The sequence below is a fragment of the Oryx dammah genome, unplaced genomic scaffold (assembly GCF_014754425.2).
Source record: "Oryx dammah isolate SB20612 unplaced genomic scaffold, SCBI_Odam_1.1 HiC_scaffold_29, whole genome shotgun sequence".
In the NCBI taxonomy this organism is placed as follows: domain Eukaryota; kingdom Metazoa; phylum Chordata; class Mammalia; order Artiodactyla; family Bovidae; genus Oryx; species Oryx dammah.
In genome coordinates, this window is record NW_024070213.1 from 18,165,856 (window position 1) to 18,185,144 (window position 19,289).

General features: G+C 42.1%; 1 protein-coding gene across 3 annotated transcripts in view; it reads left to right on the forward strand.

Annotated features, from left to right (window-relative positions):
- A2ML1 (alpha-2-macroglobulin like 1) overlaps nucleotides 1–17,184 on the forward strand; it is a 51,248-nt gene extending 34,064 nt beyond the window's left edge. For 2 of the 3 annotated variants that reach the window (XM_040235100.1, XM_040235101.1), the window contains exons 26-36: nucleotides 366–522; nucleotides 3,399–3,473; nucleotides 5,290–5,452; nucleotides 7,336–7,550; nucleotides 8,784–8,999; nucleotides 9,390–9,517; nucleotides 9,679–9,769; nucleotides 10,275–10,343; nucleotides 15,388–15,490; nucleotides 16,476–16,517; nucleotides 17,045–17,175. In XM_040235100.1, the coding sequence (XP_040091034.1) occupies nucleotides 366–522; nucleotides 3,399–3,473; nucleotides 5,290–5,452; nucleotides 7,336–7,550; nucleotides 8,784–8,999; nucleotides 9,390–9,517; nucleotides 9,679–9,769; nucleotides 10,275–10,343; nucleotides 15,388–15,490; nucleotides 16,476–16,516 (1,258 nt within the window). In that variant the 3' untranslated portion in view covers nucleotide 16,517; nucleotides 17,045–17,175. Of the gene's footprint in view, nucleotides 1–365; nucleotides 523–3,398; nucleotides 3,474–5,289; nucleotides 5,453–7,335; nucleotides 7,551–8,783; nucleotides 9,000–9,389; nucleotides 9,518–9,678; nucleotides 9,770–10,274; nucleotides 10,344–15,387; nucleotides 15,491–16,475; nucleotides 16,518–17,044 lie in introns of all 3 variants that reach the window. The other variant, XM_040235099.1, reaches the window with a different exon arrangement.
- The last annotated feature ends 2,105 nt before the right edge of the window (nucleotides 17,185–19,289 follow it).

The following is a 19,289-nucleotide window of genomic DNA, read 5'->3' on the forward strand; positions in this document are numbered from 1 at the left end:
TATTTATTTCAGCTTCATGTATGGTCAGATCCCTTACCCTTCTCCCTCACCTTGTACCTACCAGTTTTTGTCCCCATGAAGGCCAAGTAAGACCTCCCTTTTCCAGGCTTCCTATGGCATTATGTTTCCTCAACTCCTCTTCTGGAACTACACACCAGAACAAACTGTAGAACTGTTGCACACCCTGGAAGAGGAAATGGCAACCCACTCCAGTATTCTTGCCTGGAGAATCCCATGGACAGTGGAGCCTGGTGGGCTATAGCCCATGGGGTGGCAAAGAGTCGGACACGACTGAATCGACTTAGCACATTGAACCCTCACCTAGAAATCTGCCTTAATGTACATTTCCCTCTTTACCCATATAGGCTGACAGCCTTTGTCACCAAATGCTTTGACCAGGCTCGGCAATTCATCTTCATTGATGACAAGAACATCCAGGATGCTCTTGAGTGGATGGCAGGAAACCAGCTCTCCAATGGCTGCTATGACAACGTGGGAAATCTCCTTCACACAGCTATGAAGGTGCGGCCTGCCCAGGGGCCTGGAGTCCCTGAGAAGAACTTGACAGAACTTGATTGCACAGAATCAAGAGAGTACTGGCCCGGGGTTTGGTTCTTTAGGTCTCTGGCCTGGCTAAGGGGTGACCTTTGTCAATATTCTTAGCCAGTTTGAGCCTGAGCTTCCATGTCTGTAAAATGAGAATATGTACTAGGACATGGTTCTCAAAGTGCAGTCCCCAGGTTCAGCAGTACCGGTATCACCTGAGAACTTGTTTGAAATGCTAATTCCAGCTCTCACCCCAGACTTAGTCAGAGGAACTCTGGGGATGTGGGCCAGCATTTGTATTTTAACGTAGCCCTTTGGGTGATTCAAATACTTGCTAAAGTTTGAGGACCATTGGACTAGAAGGTCTCTGAGCATTTTACTAACTCCCTAAGCAAAGCCATTTGCTCTGGTGGGGATTCCTAGGCAGCCCAATACCTCTTTTTTTTTTTTTTCTTTTTAAAATAATTTTGCTATTTAAAAAAAGTAATTGTTTGTTTATTTTGGCTGGGCTGGATTTTTGCTGCAGCACAGGCTCAGTAGTCGCTATGCACAGGCTTAGTTGCCTCAGGGTATGTGGGATCTTAGTTACCCAACCAGGGATCAAACTCAAGTCCACTGCATTGGAAGACAGATACTTAACCACTGGACCACCAGGGAAGTCCCCAGCCCAGTTTTTATTGCAAGGGGGTCTACTCTCTGCCAGGCGCTATGTACTCCGTTTATTTGATGTTTAATGTTTGTTCTTGTTTAGTTGCTTAGTCGTGTCTGACTCTTTATGACCCCATGGACTGCAACCCTGCCAGGCTCCTCAATCCATGGGATTTCCTGTGGGTTGTCATTTTCTTTTCTGGGGGATCTTTCTGACCCAGGGATTGAAACTTTGTCTCTTGCATCTCCTGTTTTGGTAGGCAGATTCTTTACCACTAAGCTACCTGGGAAGCCCATTTAATGTTTACAACAAATCAATACGCTAAGTCCTAGTATGAGGCTTCCCAGGTGGCTCAGTGGGTAATGAATCCACCTGTGGTGTAGGAGATGTGAGTTTGATTCCTGGGTTGGGAAGATCCTGCGGAGAGCGTGGCAACCCACTCTAGTATTAGTGTCTAGAGAATCTCATGGACAGAGGAACCTGGCGGAGCATAGTCCATAGAGTCACAAAGTGTTGGACACGACTGAAGCAACTGAGCATGCACACACAAGTCCTGGCATACCATTTTTAATTCCATTTTACAGATGAAGAAACTAGGTGCGGGGGTTAAGTGAAGTGCCCAAGGTGATTGTTTGTGGGCCCAGGACTGTCATTTGAACCCCAGCAGTTGGACTCCAGGGGCATTTCTCGCCTCCATACACTGCACTGCCTAACCGCTCCCAACACAGGGTGAGGTGCTGGGGTGTGAGCAGCTCTTGTTCAATTCAGAACAGACCCAGTGAAAGAAAAACTGAACCAACTTTCCTGGAGGAATCATTATTGCTATTCCAGGCCCTGAATTAAAAATCTTGAGTGTTGAAAACAAAAGCTCTGTATGATTCATTAGAATTCCTCATGCAAGGTCCTTGCAGTGTCCCCCATGTGTATAGTACAAGCCTGGATGTGACTAGAACAAGATTCTAGAGGTTTTTCCTCCTCCTGTCTAACCAGAGCTGGGCCAGTCTGTCAAGAAACACATCATTTGTCTTGTCAAGTTTGGTGGTTCGGTCCTTAGCGGGAGCTCTGGACTTTAACTCCTTGGGCTCAAATCCCAGCCCTTCAGCTTATTAGTTGTGTATTCTTGAACAAACTATTTCACCTTTTTAAGTGTTTATTCTTTTATCTATTGAACAAAGATCATAATTTAGATTACATATTTTTTTAAAGAAAAGACTAATATTCTTCTGTGAAAGTCATTAGTCAAGGACAGGTGTCACCTAATGTCTCCTGGAAAAGAGGCTGGGCTTTGTGCCACTTGAGGGGAACATTCATCTGGGGAGGCTCAGATTCAGTAAAAACCTGAGAATAAGAAAGTCTCAGATTCTTCTTATCCCCTGCTTCCTTCTTCTTCTTCTTTTTTTTTAATCTGTTATACTTCCTAACCCCTTCTCTTGGGTTTCCTAAATACCACTCAGAGCTGAAGACCTCATGTTACTTCTTGAAGGTTACTTGAAGGTCACTGTTGGAGGCTATGCATTGTTGAAGTCCCTCCGGTCCTCCTCCCAGCCCCCACTCACTGTCTGTCCTGGAGTCTTGAGGTCCAGTCAGCCTCTGGAAAGGAGCACTTTTTTATTTTCTTAATTCAAAAATTGAGGAGTGGAATGGGGTGGGAGATGGGACAGAGGTTCAAGAGGGAGGGAACATATGTATACCTATGACTGATTCATGTTGATGTATGGCAGAAACTAACACAGTATTGTTAAGCAATTATCCTTCAGGTAAAAAAAAATGATAAATAAATGATTTTGTTTTAATTGGAAGATAATTGCGTTACAGTGTTGTGTTAGCTTTTGCTGTACAACAGTGGGAATTAGGTACATGAGTATATATGTCCCCCTTCCTCTTGAGCCTTCCTTCTACCTCTCTCCCATGCTCCCACCCCCATCTCACCCCTTTAGGTCATCACAGAGCACTGAGCTGAGCTCCCTGTGCTATACAGCAGCTTCCCACTAGCTATGTATTTTACACAAACTAGTGTATTATATGTCAACACTACTCTGTCAATTCATCCCACCCTCCCTCACCCCTGTGTCCACATGTCCGTTCCCTGCATCTGCTAATTCATCTGTTCAGAGGGGCCACCTTTTTGTAGTTTGTAGTTTGCACACAATTCTTGCAGGTGCTGGCTGCAGCCTTGACTTCCTGTCTCCCTGTTTCCCTCCAGGGTGGAGTTGATGATGAGGTCTCCTTGACTGCCTACATCACGGCTGCATTGTTGGAGATGGGCAAGACCACAGATGTGAGTTTCTCTAGCTCCTCCCCTTGACACTCTCTGGATCATGCCTATTTCTAGAGAAAGTTACCTAGTTTTGTCCCTCTCCAGCCAGTAAAGGACAGAAATGGTAGGGACCTAACAGAAGCAGAAGATATTAAGAAGAGGTGGTAAGAATACACAGAACTGTACAAAAAAGATCTTCATGACCCAGATAATCACGATGCTGTGATCACTCACCTAGAGCCAGACATCCTGGAATGTGAAGTCAAGTGGGCCTTAGGGAGCATCACTACGAACAAAGCTAGTGGAGGTGATAGAATTCCAGTTGAGCTATTTCAAATCCTGAAAGATGATGCTGTGAAAGCACTGCACTCAATATGCCAACAAATTTGGAAAACTCAGCAGTGGCCACAGGACTGGAAAAGGTCAGTTTTCATTCCAATCCCAAAGAAAGGTAATGCCAAAGAATGCTCAAACATCTCACACAATAGTAAAGTGATACTTAAAATTCTCCAAGACAGGCTTCAGCAATACGTGAACTGTGAACTTCTGGATGTTCAAGTTGGCTTTAGAAAAGGCAGAGGAAGCAGAGGTCAAATTGCCAACATCCACTGGATCATGGAAAAAGCAAGAGAGTTCCAAGAAAACATCGATTTCTGCTTTATTGACTATGCCAAAGCCTTTGACTGCGTGGATCACAATAAACTGTGGAAAATTCTGAAAGAGATGGGAATACCAGACCACCTGACCTGCCTCTTGAGAAACCTGTATACAGGTCAGGAAGCAACAGTTAGAACTGGACATGGAACAACAGACTGGTTCCAAATAGGAAAAGGAGTACGTCAAGGCTGTATATTGTCATCCTGCTTATTTAACTTCTATGCAGAGTACATCATGAGAAACACTGGGCTAGAGGAAGCACAAGCTGGGATCAGGATTGCTGGGAGAAGTATCAGTAACCTCAAATATGCAGATGACACCACCCTTATGGCAGAAAGTGAAGAGGAACTAAAGAGCCTCTTGATGAAAGGGAAAGAGGAGCGTGAAAAAATTGGCTTAAAACTCAACATTCAGAAAACGAAGATCATGGCATCTGGTCCCATCACTTCATGGGAAATAGATGGGGAAACAGTGGAAACAGTGTCAGACTTTATTTTTCTGGGCTCCAAAATCACTGCAGATGGTGACTGCAGCCATGAAATTAAAAGACGCTTACTCCTTGGAAGGAAAGTTATGACCAACCTAGACAGCGTATTGAAAAGCAGAGACATTACTTTGTCAACAAAGGTCTGTCTAGTCAAGGCTATGGTTTTTCCAGTGGTCATGTGTGGATGTGAGAGTTGGACTATAAAGAATGCTGAGTGCCGAAGAATTGATGCTTTTGAACTGTGGTATTGGATAAGACTCTTGAGAGTCTCTTGGACTGCAAAGAGATCCAACCAGTCCATCCTAAAGGAGATCAGTCCTGAGCGTTCATTGGAAGGACTGATGTTGAAGCTGAAACTCCAATACTATGGCCACCTGATGCGAACAGCTGACTCATTTGAAAAGATCCTGATGCTGGGAAAGATTGAGGGCAGGAGGAGAAGGGGACGACAGAGGATGAGATGGTTGGATGGCATCACCAACTCAATGGACATGATTTGGATGGACTCCAGGTGTTGGTGATGTACAGGGGGGCCTAGCATGCTGTGGTTTATGGGGTCGCAAAGAGTCGGACATGACTGAGTGACTGAACTGAGAACTGAGAGTCTTTTAAACTCAAAAGAGGATATTCCTTATCACCTCCACTTTTTAAAGGAATGCCTTCTAAATTCAGTTCTTCATCTTTACTTTTCAGGACCCAATGGTGAGTCAGGGGCTGCAGTGTCTCAAGAGTTCTGTTTCCTCTACCACCAACCTGTACACACAGGCCCTCCTTGCTTATACATTCTCTCTGGCTGGGGACATAGACATCAGAAACATTCTTCTTAGAAAGCTAGATCAACAGGCTATTGTCTCAGGTATGTTGGTCCTGTTAGCTTTTGCTTTGTTTTTTGCCACACTGCATGGTATGCAGAACTTCCCAGACCAGGGATCAAACCCACTTGGATGCCAGGGAAGTCCTTTTTATTTTTTGTCATGACATATGTCTTGCAGGATCTTAGTTCCCTGACCAGGGATCAAACCCAGGTCTACAACAGTGAAAGCTCTGGGTTCCAACCACTGGACTCCCAGGGAAGTCCCAGTTTTTTTGAAATTGTGAAAAGATGTGAAAAATTTCCCTAGTCTCCATAGTCCCACATATGTTCAGTTCTAGGATTCATTTTAATAAAAGTTAAGTCATAAAATCACTACTAAGAGTTTTGTGGGAAAACCCCTGAAAGTCCTCAAAAAGCATGTTATATTTTTAACATGAAGAGAAAATAGATGGTAGAAGCTGGTCAGAAAATGTACTGGCATTGGAGAATCCCCAGTTTAACAGTTCTTTGGTGTAAAGCCACTGCGGTTGATGGCGTAAGACGAACTTAGAGATTTCTCGAGGTCCTTCTCAAACTTTGGATATATTTAAGAATAATTTGCAATATTCTGGGAATTCCCTATTGGTCCAGTGGCTAAGACTCAGCACTTTTACTACTCTAAGATCCCTAAGATCCCGCTAGTCCTGTGGCATGGCCAAAAATAATTAGATATTCTAACAGATCTTGTAAATAAAATATTAATGCACTTTATTTACCTAGCTCTTTATTTAAAATTATACTGCCAGGCAGAAATTTAATCTCAGCTTTCATTTATACAAATGTCATTGCTGAATTGCCCTCTCATCAGGGCCCTGGGTAGGTTTTTGGCCTATGTATAAGCAACTCCAGTCCTGGAATGGGGATCTCAGACAGTGGGCGGAGTTATATCTGCTCAGGCACGTATCAACTTAATGTGATCGTCTCTTCCTCATTAGCTTGCTTTGTAGGCTCACATGTTTTCTTTTGTTCTTCCACTTAGATTGCCTCCTTTGGGCTATGTATTTATTATCTCTGAACTTATATATTCATATTAAAATGTTATTTTTTGGCTGTGTCAGGTCTTAGTTGCAGTATGCAGGATTTTTCGTTGAGGCTCACAGACTCTCTAGTTGCAATATGGGCTTAGTTCCTCTGTGGCATGTGGGACCTTAGTTCCCTGAGCAGGGATCAAACCTTTGTCCCCTGCATTGCAAGGCATATTCATAACAACTGGACCACCAGGAAAGTCCCTAAACTTATATTTAATAAGACTTCTAGCTTCCACTCCTCATTTCCACTTGCTGTTCTTTATCTTCACTTTACCATTGTGGCTGTCATAGAGATGGGATTTGATCTCATCATCTACTTGCTTGCTCTCATTAGCATTTCTTCTGTGGTTTCTCAGTGTTTTTATGCATATTCTCCCATATGTTATCATTGCTGGAGGCATTTACTGATGCTCCCAGCTTTACCCAAGGGAATTATGTGTGGGTGTACACACATTCACACACAGACACAAATTCTTGCATATACATTATGGCCAGTAAGTCAGAAGATTTGAGAAATATTTTTTTCTGACTGATGATTCATTTTTGGTTGTTACTTTCTCTGATTTGGGGCTTCCCAGGTGGCTCAGGGGTGAAGAATCCACCTGCCAATGAAGGAGACACGGGTTCGATCCCTGGTTGGGGAAGATCCCCTCGAAAAGGAAATGGCAACCCATTACAGTATTCTCGCCTGGAGAATTCCATGGACAGAGGAGCCTGGTGGGCTACAGCCCATGGGGTCACACAGAGTCAGACATGACTGAAGCAACTTGGCACACTTGGTGCACACACATTTACAAAGTGAAAATGGGAAAGTCATTTCCTTCCAAGACTTTCCTAATCATGCGTTTTTCTCCATAGGAGAATCCATTCACTGGAGCCAGAAACCTGCTCCGACTTCAGATGCCAGCCCTTGGTCTCAGCCTGAGGCTGTCGATGTGGAACTCACGGCCTATGTATTACTGACCTTGCTTAGCAAAGACGACCTGACTCAAAAGGAGCTAGCCAAGGCCACCAGTGTAGTGGCTTGGTTGAGCAAGCAGCAAAATGCATATGGGGGCTTCTCTTCCACTCAGGTAAATAGCTTGGTCCTCTGCCATTTATCAGGTAGGATTGGATCCCACATGGAGAGAGAGGAAAAACAATCACCCTTGCCCTCTAGGTCTGGGGACTAATCATTGTACAGCAAGGGGGAAAATCATGTTTGAAAAAGACATAGAAGAATTCATAAAATTAGGTCACATGAGCACACAAATACTACTATACGTATTTAAGTCTTACTTTGTCGAGTATGGAACATCACAAGATCCTTGTTTTACATGTAAAGAGGACATGTTTAATTATGGCTAAATTTACATAGTCACAAATTGGAAAGCCAGTTATGGGGTCTGTAAGCATAAAGGCATGACTTTATGGGCATACCTCCTTCTTCTATTTCAGGTATTGGAAATCTGGTAAGACATAGTCTTTAAAAAGTTTACAATCTAGAAGGAAAGCTAGGAAAAGTTGTATATACTACAAAGTAGGATCTGCCTTATTCCCAGATGATGAAAAGATTGTCACATTGCATAATGGTTAAGGGACTTCACAGGTGGCTCAGACGGTAATGAATTTGCCTGCAGTGCAGGAGACCTGGGCTCAATCTCTGGGTTGTGAAGATCCCCTGAAGAAGGGAATGGCAACCCACTCCAGTATTCTTGCCTAAAGAATCTCATGGACAGAGGAGCCTAGCGGGCTTGAGTCCATGGGGTGGCAAAGAGTCAGACATGACTGAATGACTAACACACGTGCACACACAGACACACACACACAATGGCTAAGAAAGCTTGTCCTTCAAGGATGGATTTTCCAAGGATCCTGTGATACCCTGTGTCACAGAAGATCTTTATGCAATTAAAAAACTTGGAAGAACATGCGATTTTTAGGGCTATCAAGCTACTGCTGTTTCCTCCCCAAATAAGGAGACTGCAAAACCGATATCAAACAATGATCCACTCACTCCTAATATTAACCTGTTCTGAAGCTAGGCTTCATTGCTGAGTATGAATATATGAAAGTAAGCCTAACAACCTATGATGTCTGATAATAACTTGATGGTGATTTTCTGTGCAGGTAAGATGTGATTTCTATGAGCTCTATGAGATTTCTAAAGCTCTATGAGCTTTCCCAGCATGGCTGAATGTGGATCTTAGAGTCTTAGAGGAGGTATCATTCAAACTAGCAAACACTAATCAGGTGTCTAGGCTTGAGGGTTGTTGGAAGTTACTTCCAGTGGCTCACAAAACAGTAAGTATGCCTATTGTTGTCAGGACACCGTGGTGGCTCTCCAAGCTCTTGCCAAGTATGCCACCATTGCCTACGTGCAGTCAAAGGAAGTCAACGTGGCAGTGAAATCCGCTCAGAATTTCCAGCACACCTTCAATGTTCAAGCTGCCAACCGTCTGGTGTTTCAGCAGGAGATGTTGCCCCATATCCCTGGGGTGTACACCTTGGAGGCCTCAGGCCAGGGCTGTGTTTATGTGCAGGTAAGCAGAGCTCTGGGCTTCCGAGGTGGCTCAGTGGTAAACTATCCACCTGAAATGCAAGAGACATGGGTTCCATCCCTGGGTTGGGAAGATCCCTAGAAGAAGGGAATGGCAACCCACTTCAGTATTCTTGCCTGGAACATCCCATGGACAGGGAAGCCTGGCGGGCGACAGTCCCTGGGGCCGCAGAGTCAGGCACAACTGAGAGACTAAACAACAACAAAGCCGAGCTCCATCAGGACCAGTGTGAGTTGGGGAGGAGAGTCTGAGAGCATCTCGACCTCCAGCAGAACCTTCTCTATCTTGTAAGGAAAGTCATTCAAACCATACGATCTTTAAATTTCTCCCCAACTCTGATTTCTCCAACTGTTTTTTGTTTCCTCCACTTAGACGGTGCTGAGATATAATATCCTCCCTCCGAAAAGTGTGAAGGCCTTTAGTCTTAGTGTGAAAACAAGGAACAGTCAGTGTAAGCAACATACTTCACTTGGATCCTTGGTGCTGACGATCCAAACCAGGTGAGGAGAGCAGAGAGGGTTTGGGGGGCATCTGGGATGGGGTGGCTGAGCTGGAGTGTGTGTGTACATGTGTGTGTGTGTGTGTGTGTGTATTGTGAACACACAGGGTGCTGAGAGGGAAGACCATGGGCTGACACAGGTTTGCTCCTTTCTGCCCTCAGTTATGTGGGGAGTCGCAGCTCTTCCAATATGGCTATTGTGGAGGTCAAAATGCTTTCTGGATTCAGTCCTGTGGAGGGCACCAATCAGTTAGTAAGTTGCTTCTGTTTTCTAGTTTTGAAGGGGGACTAATGATCATAGCTTTTCATTATCATTCAAAAGCTGTTGAGTTGGGCATGATGGTTTATACATGCAACTAACTCATGATTATAGTTTCTAAATGGGCTACAAAGATGCATTGAGTATATGAGATTGAGGACAGGTGGAGAAGAGGGCAACAGAGGATGAGATGGTTGGATGGCATCGTCAACTCAATGGACAAGAGTTTGAGAAAGCTCCTGGAGATGGTGAAGGAGAGGGAAGCCTGGCGTGCTGCAGTCCATGGGATTGCAAAGAATTATACATGACTGAGTGACTGAATATAAACAGTATGATATGGAGCCAGTTACTGTATTGGTTCCTTTTTCTTATGTTTTTCCACGTTAAGAAAACATATATTGCTTTTGTAACCATGGCAGAGCTTTGCAAGATGACCCTAGAGGATAAGAAAGGCTCTGGCTCTCAGTCTTTCTCTTTTTTTCCATCCTTTCTTTTTCAGCTTCTCCAGCAACCACTGGTGAAGAAGGTTGAATCTGAAATTGACACACTCAACATCTACTTGGAAGAGGTATGGGGTCAGGAACTGAACCAAAGTACTTAACTGCTATGTGTCTTTTCAGCTTCCCTTCCAATGTACATGTACTAGTGTTACACACATGAGGCTGAACAACGTGAGAGGGTGAGTGTTCACAGCCACTTTGGAGTAAGCCCCGTATAGTTTCTTTTGGAACAGCTCTGGTGAGTGAACAACTCTGGGGCTTCTCTTGTGGCTCAGATGGTAAAGAATCTGCCTGCAATGCAGGAGAACTGAGTTTGATCCCTGGATTGGGAAGATCCCTTGAAGAAGGGAATGGCAACCTACTCCAGTATTCCTGCCTGGAGAATTCCATGGACAGAGGAGCCTGGCAGGCTATAGTTCATGGGGTCACAAAGAGCTGGACATGACTGAGAGACTAACAAACACACACACTGCTTAGCATATCAGAAACAACCCTGAAATCATCATGCTGTAGTTTAAATGATGCTTTCATACACACCTTCCCTGAGTCTCACATACCACCCCTCCTTCTACATAAGGAGACTGAGGAGGAAGTGACCGAGTAGGTGCGCTTCTCAACTGAACCTTTTTGTGGAGTCAAGGTGGGAGTTGAACCTGGGGATACTAATTTTCACAACACCATTTCTAAGACTGCAGTGGCCAGATGGTCTGTGTACCAAGCCAGATTTGTCAGTCAGCTTCTAACTCAAGACATCAAGTCCAATGGTCTAAAAGCCAATCATGATTATATCTGTGACTATTTCCTTTTTTCTGTATCTTCTCCCCTTTTCTCTTTACCAATATCATCAGAGGGCAATCTTATTCACATTTAACAAAAGTTACTTTTGGCTTTATATCTCTTCTCTGTTGTTCTTTGTTATTTGATTATTTGGTTTTGGTGCTCTGTTTAATTAATTTCTTCCTTTTGAAAAGTTATTATTATTTTTGGGCCCAAGGCTTGAGGGATCTTAACTCCTGGACTAGGGATTGAACCCGGGTCCATGTAGTGAAAGCACTGAGTTGTAACCACCAGACTACCAGGGAACTCCTTTTTTGTTTTGGGCTGAAGACAGGAGAAAAGGATATTTTCTGTCATTCTTTTTCTAACTTCTTAAATTGAACGCTAAATTTGTTTATTTTTAATCTCTCATTTTCTGACTTATTTAAACTATAAGTTTCCCTCTAAGTATATTCATTGTGCAACAATTTTTTGACATTCATTGTTTTCCTTAACTACTTACTTTATATTTTAATTTTTTGAAAATTCATGGGATATTTAAAGCCACTTTTTTGTTACTAGTTTCTAATTTTATTCCACTATGGTCTGAGATCATGATAGTGAGCTTCTGAAATGCACTGAGTTTTCTTTTATGACCTAATATGTGGTCTGTTTTTGGAAATGTTCGTTGTGTGCTACAAAAGAATATCCAGGTCCTTTCTCTTGGGTCGGGAAGATCCTCTGGAGAAGGAAATGGCAACCCACTCCAGTACTCTTGCTTGGAAAATTCCATGGATGGAGGAGCCTGGTAAGATGCAGTCCATGGGGTCGCAAAGAGTCGGACACAACTGAGTGACATCACTTTCTCTTTTTCTTTCTCTTCTCTTGGGTATGGATTTGATCTAGATCTAAAAGTCCAAAATGATTATTTCTGTTGTTCATGCCTTTGTTATCCCTGCTTATTTTTTCTGCTCCATCTATCAGTTTTTGGAAATTTGTCAAAATTTGCAGTTACAGTGGTTGATTGGTCCTTTATCCATTTAGCTATGCTATTCTGTCAGTCATTTCTTGATATATTTTTTGATTATATAATTAGGGTTGTATGTTTTATGAACATATCTTTTTCAATTTCCTTTTCATTAGTATATACTGTCCTTCATTTACATTATATATATTTTTGCCTTAGATTTCTACACACGTGTACTTTTTTTTCTTTGCCTTAGATTCTATCTGATCAGATATTAAGTCTGCTATCCCAGCTTTCTTTTGGTGTATATTAGTTATTTGCTTTAAATCTTTATGATAACTAAATGATTGATGAGAACAGTGGTTCCAAAGACATTTTTTCAGGACCCCTCTATACTCTTTTTTTTTTCCATTAAAAAAAATTTTTATTTTACTTTACAATACTGTATTGGTTTTGCCATACATTGACATGAATCCGCCACGGGTGTACACGTGTTCCCAATCCTGAACCCCCCTCCCACCTCTGTCCCCATATCATCTCTCTGGGTCATCCCAGTGCACCAGTCCCAAGCATCCTGTATCCTGTATCGAACCTAGACTGGCGATTTGTTTCTTACATGATAGTATACACGTTTAAATGCCATTCTCTCAAATCATCCCACCCTCTCCCTCTCCCACAGAGTCCAAAATTCTGTTCTATACATCTGTGTCTCTTTTGCTGTCTTGCATACAGGGTTATCATTACCATCTTTCTAAATTCCATATATATGTGTTAGTATACTGTATTGCTGTTTTTCTTTCTGGCTTACTTCACTCTGTATAATTGGCTCCAGTTTCATCCACCTCATTAGAACGGATTCAAATGTATTCTTTTTAACGGCTGAGTAATACTCCATTGTGTTTATGTACCATAGCTTTCTTATCCATTCATCTGCTGATGGACATCTAGGTTGTTTCCATGTCCTGGCTATTATAAACAGTGCTTTGATGAACATTGGGGTTCACGTGTCTCTTTCAATTCTGGTTTCCTCAGTGTGTATGCCCAGCAGTGGGATTGCTGGGTCATAAGGCAGTTCAATTTTCAGTTTTTTAAGGAATCGCCACACTGTTCTCCACAGTGGCTGTACTACTTTGCATTCCCACCAACAGTGTAAGAGGGTTCCCTTTTCTCCACACCCTCTCCAGCATTTATTGCTTGTAGACTTTTGGATCGCAGCCATTCTGACTGGTGTGAAATGGTATCTCATTGTGGTCTTGATTTGCATATCTCTGATAATGAGTCCTCTATACTCTTAAATGATCTCAAAGAGCTGATGATAGCGTGGGTTACATCTATTTATCTTATTAGAAGAGATAATGTCTTATCTTATTAGACATTTATCTTATTAGAAACTAAAAATGAGGAAAACATTAAAATATTTATTAAGCTATTTAAAAATAATAGTAATAAGCTCACAACATTTTAATATAACATTTCATGAAAAATGTATTTCCCAAAACAACAAAAAAATTAGTGAGACTAGCAGATTGTTTTATATTTTTGCTTTAATATCTAGCTTAATCAGAGAGAGTGAAATTATCCAGTCTGCTTCAGCATTCAATCTGTCGAAATATCACACATCAAGTAGTCCCCTTCCACTAGTACAGTGAAAGAGGATGAGAATGAAAAAAGTAAATAATGTCTTAGTATTATTCCCAAAATAATTCTGCTCTCACAAATTGCCAGATAGTCTTGGGCATTCCTGAGAATTCCCAGACCATGTTTTTAGAAGCCCTGTACCTACTCCAAGAGAAGGCAATGGCAACCCACTCCAATACTCTTGCCTGGAAGATCCCATGGATGGAGGAGCCTTTTAGGCTATAGTCCATGGGGTCACTCAGAGTCAGACACAACCGAGCGACTTCATTTTCACTTTTCACTTTCATGCATTGAAGGAGGAAATGGCAACCCACTTCAGTATTCTTGCCTGGAGAATCCCAGGGACAGAGGAGCCTGGTGGGCTGCCGTCTATGGGGTCTTGAAGAGTCAGACAGAACTGAATGACTAAATACAGAGAACATACATAAAAAATCTCTTTCAAAATTTCTTCCACTTCAGATTTATAACTTCACGTCTAAATTTATAACATAAATCTTATTTTTTCTATTAGATTAATTTATACAATTGTCTTGAACTCTCCAGTCATTCATTTATTCAACAAACAGTTTTTGAGCAATCAACATATACCAGATACTCTTCAACATGATAGAGATGTTGCAATTAAAGTCATAGACATGACTCCTGTCCTTATGGAGCTGATATTCTAACGGAGAGACAAACAATATGAAAATTAAAAAATACATATGTATGCACAAACATACATATTTAGGAATAGTTTTAGTAGTCATCAGTGCTATGTAGGAGTGTGGTGGGGCTAAGCCAGGATGTGACTTTTATTTTATTTTATGTATTTGCCTGCACTGGGTCTTAGTTGTGGCACTCAGGATCTTTGAACTTCATCGTGGCATGCAGGATCTTTAGTTTCAGCATGTGAACTCTTAGTTGAGGCATGTGGGATCTACTTCAACTTCCCTGACCAGGGATTGAACCCAGGCCCCCTGCATTGAGAGCTCAGAGTCTTAGCTACTGGACCATCAGAGAAGTCCAGTGTGACTGTTTTAAAGTCAGGTGGTCAGGAAAGGCCTCTGTGAGGAGATGTCATTGGATCAGAGAGCTGAATGAAGAGAGAAAACCAATCGTGTGTATAAAGCTGTTGAAGGATAATGGAAGCTTCTGTTCCTTTGGCCACTGCACTTAATTTAGTAGAGGAGCTGTAGCTTAGATCAGACCATGAGTGGACCCATTTTACAGAAGGCCCAGGAAACTGTAAGGTGCTGAGAAGAAAGAGCCAGAAAGACAGCAAGAGGCAATTTTGGGAGTGGCAAGAAGCAGAGGTAGAAGGGTTTCAGGAAATCTATGTGAAGACAGCAAGAGTCTTTTTTTTTTTTTTTCCATTTTTTAATTTATTTTAATTGGAGGCTAATTACTTTACAATACTATGGTGGTTTTTGCCATACATTCACATGAATCAGCCATGGGTGTACATGTGTTCCCCATCCTGAACCCCCCTCCCACCTCCCTCCCCATCCCATCCCTCAGGGTCATCCCAGTACACCAGCCCTGAGCACCCTCTCTCATGCATTGAACCTGGACTGGTGATCTATTTCACATATGATAATATACATGTTTCAATGCTATTCTCTCAAATCATCCCACCCTCGCCTTCTCCCACAGAGTTTAAAAGTCTGTTCTTTACATCTGTGTCTTTTTCAGCAAGAGTTTTTCAATCTCCACATTGCAGAGATGTTATTTTCACTTTTGTTTTAATGGGATGTTTGTCTGTCTTACAGCTCGGGAAGGAAACTCAGACCTATACCTTCACCATCAGCCAAAGTGTGTTGGTCACCAACCTCAAACCAGCAACCATCAAAGTCTATGACTACTACCTGCCAGGTGAGGCCCGAGATTTACCTGCATCTCCTGACATATTTCTGCCTCCTTCTTCATGATCTCTCTCTTAATTTTCCAAATTCTCTTTCTCAAGCCAAGTGCATATCATTATCTGATCTCCTAACACACTTTGATTCAGTTATATGCCATTTTTAAAAAGTCTTCTGAACTAGACATATTTTATACGATGTGGTCCATAGACCAAAAGAACAATATTCTCTAAGGACGAACCGTTCTTAATATGTTTGCTTAGATGAATAATTTACTGCAAGCATGCAAATATTAGTCATTGAAAACTTGCTGTATTCTGAATATGCTCATGAAGTGAAGTCGCTCAGTCGTGTCCGACTCTTTGCGACCCCATGGACTGTAGCCTATCAGGCTTCTCCATCCATGGGATTTTCCAGGCAAGAGTGCTGGAGTGGATTGTCATTTCCTTCTCCAGGGGATCTTCCCAACCCAGGAATCGAACCCGGGTCTCCCGCATTGCAGGCAGACGCTTTACCGTCTGAGCCACCAGGGAAGCCCGAATATGCTCATAACCTATAGAAATCTTTTGGAAAGGGTTAAAGCGGTAACTTTTGTTCTAAATGGATTTTTTAACAGTAGCTTTTAAAATTTGTTTATTTTAATTATTTTACTTTTGGTTCTACTGGGTCTTCATTACTGTGTGTGGGCTTTTTCTAGGTACGGTGAGCAGGGGCTGCTTTTTGCTGTGGTGTGTGGGCTTCCCATTGCGATGGCTTCTCTTCTTGTGGAGCTTGGGTTGTAGAGTGCAGGCTCAGTAGTTGTGGCCTACCGGCTTAGCTGCTCTTTGGCATGTGGGATCTTCCTGGACCAGGGATTGAACCCGTGTCTCCTGCATTGGCAGGCGGATTCTTCTTATCCACTGTACCACCAGGGAGTCCTAAACCGATAACTTTTATGTAGTTTCTCTCTGAATGTATGAGGTCTGCAATATAATGATATATGTTATTTAATTTTACAGATGAACAGGCAACAATTCAGTATTCTGATTCCTGTGAATGAGGTAAGCCCAAAAGAGAGAAGGGTGGGCTTTGGGGGTTGGGTGGTAATATTTAAAAGATAAGGAGTCCCTCTGAGTTACTAGTATTATCTTTTGGAAGCTGATATTTGATAAAAACGAACTTTCCTTTTTTGTCCTGAACTCTTTTATTTAAAAAAATTGAGAGTATAGTTGTACACCATGTCCTGAACTCCTGGAGAAAAGAGTAATCATCTCTATTGTTCACACCAGAAAAAGTTAATAGTGGTAGTTGTATGAAGGGGTTCTATGTGATTTTTAAAACCACTGTTTTTTTATTTTTCCTAGCTGAAAAATCTTCTAATTATTAATTATATATCTTTTTAGATAAAAATACTAAAGCAAAAGTAAAGATGACCTGATTCTACTTCCCTGAGATAACACTCTTACTAATAATCCCATCCTGTGTTTTGTGAGATTCTTTTTTTTTTTCCTAGATAGAAAAAAGCTCCTCTATAACTGTGAAGACTTTCCGAGTATCATGATATCTTCTGTCTTTGTTTCTCCCCCAGGAGAGAAGTTGGAAAGAGACTAAAGAAATCCTCCATGATGTCGTGGAACAGCATTCTGCTGTCTCTGAAAGCAGAACTCATTCAGTCAAACAATTTGATTTCTCTTGTTAAAAAATAAAACGTAACCAAGTTAAACTGAAGATTGAATTGACTCTGTGAGGTGATTAATGAATTGGGCAGCACTCCATCTAGCAACCAGAAAGATACTCCAAGGCATTATTGTTGTTCAGTCGCTAAGTCCTGTCTGATTCTTTGCTACCCCATGGACTGCAGCACCCAAGGCTCCTCTGTCCTCCGATATCTCCCAGAGTTTGTTCAGATCCATGTCCATTGAGTTGGTGATGCTGTCTAATCATCTCATCCTCTGCTGCCCCCTTCTTCTCTTGCCCTCAGTCTTTCCCAGCATCAGGGTTTTTTCCCTGTGAGTCAGCTCTTTGCATCAGGTGGCCAAAGTATTGGAGCCTCAGGTTCAGCCTTAGTCCTTCCAAGGAATATTCAGAGCTGTACAAAAGGAAATTAGCAAAAGAAAAGAAAGGATTATTTTTAGGCCAGGACATCTTCTTTTAGGTGGGGTTGGAGGGGAGAGAATGACAAGGGTTTTACCATACAGATTGCCTCTTTTTCCTCTGGGGGATGGAGAGGGCTCACGTGGCAGATGATCTCATTGGTGGTGATCAGAAAACTCTGGAATAGCTGATTAAGATTACATTCTGGGGAAAGGTCAAGACTGCAAGTAGGTCAGGTATTACATTTAGATTTGGTGTCAGGGGCTTTAGCACGAGTGACACCATTTTGGGCCTGTGGTTATTCTCTTTAACAGTGAGTGGTTGACTAGTGAGTGGGTAATGGATGTGCAGATCTGAACCTCAGCTACTTTCTATGGCTTCACAGGTGCAGAGGTGCCAGAATAAAGTGCTGGGGAAGATGGCCTAGGAATCACCACACGCAGGAGGAATTGTACAGGAAAGCTCCTTGGGGTAGGATCATTGGTTTGACCATTGTGTTGAGCCATCTGGGACTCTCCAGAAAGGAGATGATGGTAGAAGTGTTCCAGGGAACACAAAAATGTCTTCCTGGAGTTTAAATCTAAGGAAAGATGTGATTTAGGTATTTGGGAATAGACTAAAAAGATTCTATTTTCTTCTCTTTGAAAAAAAAATTTGTGCACTTGACTGCATATTTCCATGGATACCAAAGGTTCTGTTTAAATCTGATTATTATTCTTTAACAAAAACTCACATTATAGTTTCTTCTTTAAAACTTTTGACCCAGACTTCGCCAAGAATCGAGTTAAGTATTCAGAGAGAAATCCAAAGAGAATCGTAATTAAGGGATTGCATTCAGCCAGTTGTCACTGCAGGGCAAACAGTGATCAATAACAAGAAAAGTGGCTGCCAGAGTTCCCCTACTTAGTGGCTTTGCTTTTGTTCAGCCTTTTCCCATTTGGGTTACCTGTCACAGGGTAATCTTCCTTGGGGAAATGTTTTTGTTTTGGAAACAAGTTTGGAGGCAGTGGGAATAGCAGAGGAAGATAAATGATATTTAAACAGAGAAGATTCTCAAGGTAATTACACCCTTTTACCCTGGATGTCCACACTCTGATCTTGCTCCTCTAGGTCAGAAACTCTGACCAAAGAATCAGGGAAAAGTCCATGATGTAGATATATTTCCCTAAACCCAAAGCCATGCTTGCATAAGCTGTTTGTCCCTTATCTCCACCACCCTAGATGTTGCCCTGCTCCTCCTAGGAGTTCCCAAAGTGAGAGAAGATGGAGAACGTATCCCAGAAGTCCATCTCTAATCCTGCCTTACCCTTTGGTATCGTGTAAAGAGAACAGAGAACCCTAAAGAGGGCAGTCATGGGACTTCCCTGGTGGTCCAGTGGGTAACACTCTGCACTCCTAGTGTAGGAGGCCCAGGTTCAATTGCTGGTCAGGGAACTAGATCCCACATGTAACAACTAAAGATTAGAGATCCTAAGTGCCGCAACAAAGACTGGCACAACCATATAAATATAAATAAATAAATATTAAAAAAATAAAAAGGAAATCATGAATTCTCCTCCTACCCAATGAAAGTTCTAGCTACCTACTTTTGCATCTGTAGTTCCTGCCAAAACTTCTCCTTTTTTGCAATGGACAGATGCAGTGGTCTTCAAGATTTAGAAAGTTATGTCTGGGCAAAAAACCCAAATCAAATGATTATAAGAACAATTCTTGTACCTTTGGATGGAAAGAATTATCTC